Consider the following 7232-nt stretch of genomic DNA (forward strand, 5'->3'; position numbering starts at 1 on the left):
GAGAGAAGGAGAAAAGTGATACTGGGCAAGGGGAGAGAGGGGAGAAAGTGGAAGGCAGGGAAGGTGGATACAGGTGAGGTGAGGATATAGGTGAGGTGGATACAGGTGGGTGGACTGAGAGTGGGGAAAGTGAGGGAGGAAAGGGGGAGAGAAAGAGGGAGGGAGTTGAGGAAAGAGAGGGAGTGGGGAGAAAGGCGGGGGATGGGTTGGGAGAAAGAGGGAGTGGGAGGATAGAAAGAAGCGGGAGTGAAGAGGAGAAAGAAGAGAAGGCGGTGAGAGAAGGAAAAGGAGTGCGAGGGGGAAGAAGGAGATAAGAGTGGGAGGAAGTGATAGAGGAAGAAATTAAAGGAGAAATAGTGGGAGAGAATGAATGAGAGGAAGAAAGGAAGGGAGTGAGAGGAAGAGAAAGATTGAAAGGGAATGGGGAGAATGAGTAGGAATGAAATATGAAAAAAAGAGAGAGAGAAGAAAAGACGAGAAAAATTAGATGGTATGAGGAAGAAGACAAAATAGAAATAAAAGAAAAATAATCAGGAAAGAGAAAGAAAGAAACAAACAAACAAAAACAGAACAATACAAGGAAACAAGCAAAAGGTCGCATAGAAAACGGAGACAGTTAGATGGATGACTGACTTAAAAGGCAGGATAGCGGCACTCCCTCGCCTCACCCCTCACCTCCTTACACAGGTGGCCAGCACGTCGTGGAAGAGGCTCTGGTTCCTAATGGTGAGGGCGGCGAAGCGAGACGAGATCATGTCCCTGCCGCGGGCGTACGTTCACGGGCCCACGCTCTCCACCCTCGGCAATGACAAGTTCTCAGGTAGTGATGCGGGGATGGTTTGCGTGTAGGGGCGGGATGAAGGGACGCGGTGACTTGAGGTGAAAATGTGCGTGTGTGGTTTTTGTTTTTGTTGTTTATTTTGTTTGTTTTTAAGTCTTTTTATCTCTTGTGGTGTATACTGTTTCTTCTTGTTCGTTTTCTTTTTCTTCCTATTGTTCTTGTTATTTCTCTTCCCCTTTTTCAACATAACTTCCAACTATATTCTTACTTCCTTCTCCTCCTGCTCCTCCTCCTCCTCCTTTTATCTTGTTTTATTATTCTTTTTATGTGATGCATACTTTCTCTTCTTCTTCTTCTTGTTCTTGTACTTTCTCCTCTCCGTCGCCTTCTACCTTCTACACCCCCTTAATAAAAAAACTTCCTCTACTATTCTTCCCAACCACTATTCACCCACCTCCTCCTCCTCCTCCTCCTCCTCTTCCTCCTTCAATCTTCCCATGCTCCACCACCCTTTTCCGCATTTCCTTCACCACCTAGCCCAGAACCAAAACTTTATCACCACGCATGAATAGATAAATAAACTTAGACCAGGGTAAGTGAGGGAAAGTGAGCTTCAGTGCGTTCAGTGTGATTTAAAATTAACTAGCTATTATTACTATTACTATTGTAAAAAAAAAAAAAAAAGCACACTACATACACTAACTATCCTATAACCTTACCTGTTATTCTTCCCCTCCTACTCCCCCTACCCCCTCCTCCTCCTCCTCCTCTTCCTCTATCATCCCCTGCTGCTCCTTCTTCATTCCCTCCGCTCCTCCTCCTCCTCCTCCTCCTCCTCCTCCTACTCCATCACCATTTCCCCAACCTCTTCCACCATTTCCCTATCCAAACACACACACACACACACACACACACACACACACACACGCACACACTTATCATCCCTAAACTACCCTCCCCACCACTCCCCAACCCTCCACCACAAACCCACACCCACCCTTACACCCCTTCTATACCCAAACCACCCATCATAATCTCACACCATTCTTAAACTACCTCCCCATCACTCCCAGTCTTCCACCACACACCCACACCATCCCTCACACTCCTTCTACACCCTAACCACCCTCCCTAACCCACAGATGATGCAAGGGAGACAATGTTGGGGACTTTTAAGAAGATTCTGTTCACTCGTAACCCTCTGGAGCGCGTCGTGTCTGCCTACAGGGACAAGCTGGAGACTGAGGACGTAGAAAGCTCCTATGATTTCCACAAACACATTGGCAGGGAGGTGGAGAGGATGGCGAGGGGCAAGGTAAGTAAGTAAGAGAGACTGTGAGCGAAAAGGAGTGGAAGATTAGAAAGTGTGTGGAAGGAAAAAGGAAAGAGAAGGGAGGATGAAAGGGGAGAGGAAAGGGAAAATAAATAAGGAAAAGGAAAGGAAAAGGGAAGAATAAGGAAAAGGGAAGAAAAAGGTAGTAGGAGAAGGAGGTTGTGAGTGAAAAGGAGTGAAAAAAAGGGGTGTAATTGTTGTAAGTAAGAGAAAGAGAGAGGGAGGATGCGTGAATGAAAGGGCGTGGAAGATTTGGTTTGTGTTTGTTAGGAGTAAGAGAAACAGGGAGGTTGTGTGAGGTAAAGGGCGCAGGAGAGAGAATCGACATGTTTGTTATAAGTAAGAGGGAGGGAGGCTGTGAGTGAGAGGGAGAGAGAGAAAGAGAGAGAGGGGGTGTATGAATTTATGCGAATTTGTTAGGGAAATGTGTTTAGGGGTATATGTGAGGACTGGTAGGTGAAAGTGAGGTGAGAGGGAGGGAAGGTGTTTGGTGGTGGTGATAGTAGTGGTGGTGGTGGTGGTGGTGGTGGTGGTGGTGATGGTAGTGGTGAGAGGGATGTGTAGAAGGGGTAGGTGGTGTTGAAAGAGAAGGGTGAGGATAGTTAAGGCTCATTCACTCTTTCAGACTCCCTCCTCATCCTTCCCCTCCATCACCCTCCCTTCACCATCCCCTTCCTCAATATCACCCTTACACCCTCCTGCAATCCTTCTCGCCTCACACTTCCTTCTTTACCCTCCTCCCTCACCCTTCATCTAACACACCTAACCCCCCCATCCCTCCTTCCCTTCTTTACCCATCCCTCCTCACCCTTCCTTCATCTAACACCGTATTGCAACACTGCCCCCTCTGATCTTCCCCTCTTCTATCTTCCCCTTCCTTCTTGACACTCTCCTTCTTACCTTCCCTCCTTACTCTCCTCTCCTCTTCATCACCTCTCCCTTCCCCCAATAGGTGACAAGTGGGGGACACGACGTAACCTTCAAGGAGTTTGTGGAGTTCCTGGTGACGCCCATGAATGGCACCACGTGGACGGAGGGGCAGAGGAACGAACACTGGCGCCCCACGGTGGATCTGTGTGCCCCCTGCCTCATCCAGGTGAAGGGGGAGGGGCGGCAGAGACGGGAGGGAAGGGGGATGAAAGGAGGAAAAGGGAGGGGTGGTGAGGATAGGTTATGTGGGAGTGTGGAGTAAGGAAAAGGGGAAAAAAGTGTGTGTGTGAAAGGAAAAAATAAAGGGAAAAGAGGATGAAAGGGGTGGAGGAGGGAAAGAAGAAAAAAATATGGAATGATGTGTGAAAGCAAAGGAGGAAGGATGAGATGTGTAAATGAGAGGAACAAGTTTGGGAAGAGAAAGGGGTGAAGAGGAGACATGGATGGAAAGGAAAAGAAAGAAAAAAAAAGGTGGTGAATGGACAAAATAAGATGATGAAGGTGATCAGAACATAACAACAACAAAAACAACAACAACAACAACAACAACAACAACAACAACAACAACAACAACGAGTAACAACAACACCAACAACAAAAAAAATACAAATGCAACAAGATAACAACAACAAAAACAACAACAACAACACCAACAACAGCAACCACCACCACCACCACCACCACCACCACTACCCATCTCATCCTCCTCTCTCCTAATCCAACTCTCTTTTTCTCTCACACCCACCCACCACCCTTCCCTCATTCCCTCCCTCTGTCCTCTCCCAGTACGACGCTATAGGAAGATACGAGAACTTGGAGAAGGAGGGGCGTGAGGCTCTGGAGTGGATGGGCGCGGGGAAATACGCTGACGATTTCCCACCACCCGCCAGCAACGCCCACACTTCGCGTCAGACGGCCCTAGATTACCTCCGCCGCCTCCCTGTCACTCATCGCCTCAATTTCTACAAGACATTCCTTCTCGACTATCTTCTCTTCGGCTACCAGATCCCCTGAAAACCTTACTCTCGTTTTCTTTTCCTCGTTTTCTTTCAGGTCTGTGTGTTGTTTTGTTACGGTTCTCTCTCTCTTTCCTTTTCTTGCCGGATCTATTGAATATTTCTTTTTACCCTCGTTTTCTTCTTTTCCTTCTTCAGGCCTGGGGTGTTATTTTGTTTCAGTTATTATTATTTTTTGTTATTTTCTTACTCCTTTCTTTTTAAACCTCTTCTCCTTTTCTTCTCTAGCTACTTTGCTTATCCTTTTTTTTTTTCTTTCCTTGTCTTACCCCCTTTTCTTCTACTCATCTTTCTCCTTTCTCTTCCACCATCGCTATTTTGCTACAGTTCTCTCTCTTTCCCCTTTCTCACTCATTTTTTTTCTATTTCTCTCTCTCTCTCTCTCTCTCTCTCTCTCTCTCTCTCTCTCTCTCTCTCTCTCTCTCTCTCTCTCTCTCTCTTTTTCTGCTTTTCTTTAGTTCAACACAGATATCCTCCCCTTGCTATTTTTTTTTTCTGCAGTTATCTGTCTTTTCCTTCTCTTACTCCATTCTTTCTACTCCTCTTTCCCTCTTCCTCTTTTTCTTCTCTAGTTACTTTGCTGTAGTTATTTTTATCTTTATTTTTCTTACATTTTTTTTTCTATTCGTCTTTTTGTTTTTCTGTTTCTTCTCCAGCCTAACAAAGTGGTCCTGTTCTCTTTTTGCCAATCTGGATTAGAGTGTTTTGCGATCTTGGTGTTACGTCAAGAAGAAGAAGAAGGAGAGAGAGAGAGAGAGAGAGAGAGAGAGAGAGAGAGAGAGAGAGAGAGAGAGAGAGAGAGAGGACTAGAAAGGGTACGTGATAGAAATGTGTCATCATAAAGTCGAAAAGAAAGGAAAAAAGTATTTTGGCTCTAAAAAAAAAAAAAAAGGGAAGAGAAAGTGTTATGGTGTGAAAAAAAAAGAGGAGGAAAAAGTTGAGGAGTTAATAACAAAAAAAGGAAAAAAGTGAACAAAAAAAGGAAAAGATGAAATAGCGCCAGAAAGAGAGGAAAAGAGGAAAATGCAATACTGGAAAAAAAATAGAAAAGATGGTGTTATGACGGTAAAGAAAAAGAATTGTTATATGCTGCCAAAGAAAAAAAAAAAGAAAATAAATAAATGACGCAAAAAAAGTATACAGGTAAAAAAAAGTGTCATGGCGCCTAAAATAAGAAAAAAAAGGTTATTCGATTGTATTATTGTGGGGTCCGTTAAAAAAAAAAAAAAGGAAGAGAGAAGGACGAAAAAAAAAAAAAAATAGATGCTATTTAATTCGTGTGACGACGGTCCCCATCAAAAGAAGAAGAAAAAAAAAAAGAAAGAAAAAGAAAAGTTTGGAAAAAGAAAGGTTTGCTTCATTTATGTGGCAAAAAAGTAAAACACAGGACTATATTATTATCATGACGCCAAAAAAGAAAAAAAAAAAAAGAAAAAAAAAAGCGATAGGACTTAATAATGTGCTACCAGAAAGAGAGGGGAAAAATAGCTTACATTCTTATACCTATTGTGTCAGAAAAGAGAGAGAGAAAAAAAAAGAATCATCATTGGACTGTTGTTGTTGTGACGCTATAAAAAAAAAATGACAAAGAAAGGTATAGGACCTGATTTGCTGCAACGCCAGAAGAAAACAAATGAAAATGAACGACTCAAGTCTAAACGTGAAATATATAAACGACTGAATCTTTGTTATTTACGTTTTCACTTCGATCGTCTATTTTTTAAATTTTTTTACACAAGTTTCAGTGTTGTCGCATTTATTGTTATGGGAATACGATTTTTTTTTTCACTCATAATGAGCTCTCTCTCTCTCTCTCTCTCTCTCTCTCTCTCTCTCTCTCTCTCTCTCTCTCTCTCTCTCTCTCTCTAAAGATTTTCACTTATTAATGTTTTTCTCTTACATGAGTTTGATGAGATATTCCGCTATTCATTTATTTATTTTTTTTTTTGAGAATTTTTAGTTTCTTTATTTATTCATTTCATTCTTCAAGCTAGTAATTCAAATATTTTTGTTAATTTACCTCTTTCGTTTTTCAGTATATTCTTTTTTTCTTTCCTTTGTTTTCATTATTGATGACGAGATGTTTCTTTTCTTCCCTCCTCTTCCAGCCATGTTATTTTGCTCCGTTTTCTTCGTTCCTTCACTTTACTTTAGTCACCCAAGACACGACTAAATTCATGCTAGTTTTCTTTGTTGCAGCTTGGCAGTGTGTGACTTTTTTATTCTCTCTCTCTCTCTCTCTCTCTCTCTCTCTCTCTCTCTCTCTCTCTCTCTCTCTCTCTCTCTCTCTCTCTCTCTCACTACATAATTTACTTATTAACTTGTCTATCTCCTTGCTTACTCTGTTTATAATTATTTGAGCTATCTACTTTTTTGTATGTTTGTTACATCTAACGGTAACCTGTATACATTATTTGTAACATTTTCATGCAGAACACAACTTTTTTTTTAATATATATATATATATATATATATATATATATATATATATATATATATATATATATATATATATATATATATATATATATATATATATATATATATATATATATCAAAGGAGTGAAGACTGAGGGGGGACTAAACGCTGCAGGGAAATGTGGCAGGTTACTCAATTCCTGACCACATTACATTGTGCGATGTTCACGTCTTACCTCAGAAGAAGACTGAGGGAAGACTCTTAAATAAGAGAAACGTGGCAGGTTGCTCGATGTCTGGCCACGTGACCTGTGCGATGTCTTTCACCACGAGGCACATTTGGGAAAGAGTTGGTGCCGTCGCTGCTTCTGCAATAATAGTGACGCTGCGGGTCTGCCTCTGCCTGCGAGTGTCGTGCATAGATAATGAACGCTCGTGCAGCGCTAAGCCACTTCAAGCCACTGCCTGCTGCAGCCTGGACGTGTTCCAACCTAATTGCCTTACTGTCGCGACGCTCCTTCGTTACTATTGAGCCCCGCAGCCTGCTAGGTAGTTAATTTTTCTAGCGTGTTTACTTCCTACTCTCAAACTCAACTTGGACCGTGTTCTCAAATGTTCTCGCGTCTTGTCTCCACTTTTAGCGGCCTCTGATGGAGTTATTAGGGTTTTCAAATATGTTTCCATGATTCTAGTGATAGACTGATAAGGTTTCTGCATCCCTAATGGACAAACATCCATGACTGAGAACCCGACT

The 7232-nt window shown here is 42.3% G+C and overlaps 1 protein-coding gene across 5 annotated transcripts in view; it reads left to right on the forward strand.

Annotated features, from left to right (window-relative positions):
* LOC135104871 (carbohydrate sulfotransferase 11-like) overlaps nt 1–6359 on the forward strand; it is a 14781-nt gene extending 8422 nt beyond the window's left edge. For all 5 annotated transcript variants that reach the window (XM_064012583.1, XM_064012584.1, XM_064012585.1 and 2 more), the window contains 4 exons: nt 688–820; nt 1924–2096; nt 3067–3210; nt 3831–6359. In XM_064012583.1, the coding sequence (XP_063868653.1) occupies nt 688–820; nt 1924–2096; nt 3067–3210; nt 3831–4058 (678 nt within the window). In that variant the 3' untranslated portion in view covers nt 4059–6359. The remainder of the gene's footprint in view (nt 1–687; nt 821–1923; nt 2097–3066; nt 3211–3830) is intronic.
* The last annotated feature ends 873 nt before the right edge of the window (nt 6360–7232 follow it).

This window comes from Scylla paramamosain, chromosome 11 (genome assembly GCF_035594125.1).
Source record: "Scylla paramamosain isolate STU-SP2022 chromosome 11, ASM3559412v1, whole genome shotgun sequence".
NCBI classification, from domain to species: Eukaryota; Metazoa; Arthropoda; class Malacostraca; order Decapoda; family Portunidae; genus Scylla; species Scylla paramamosain.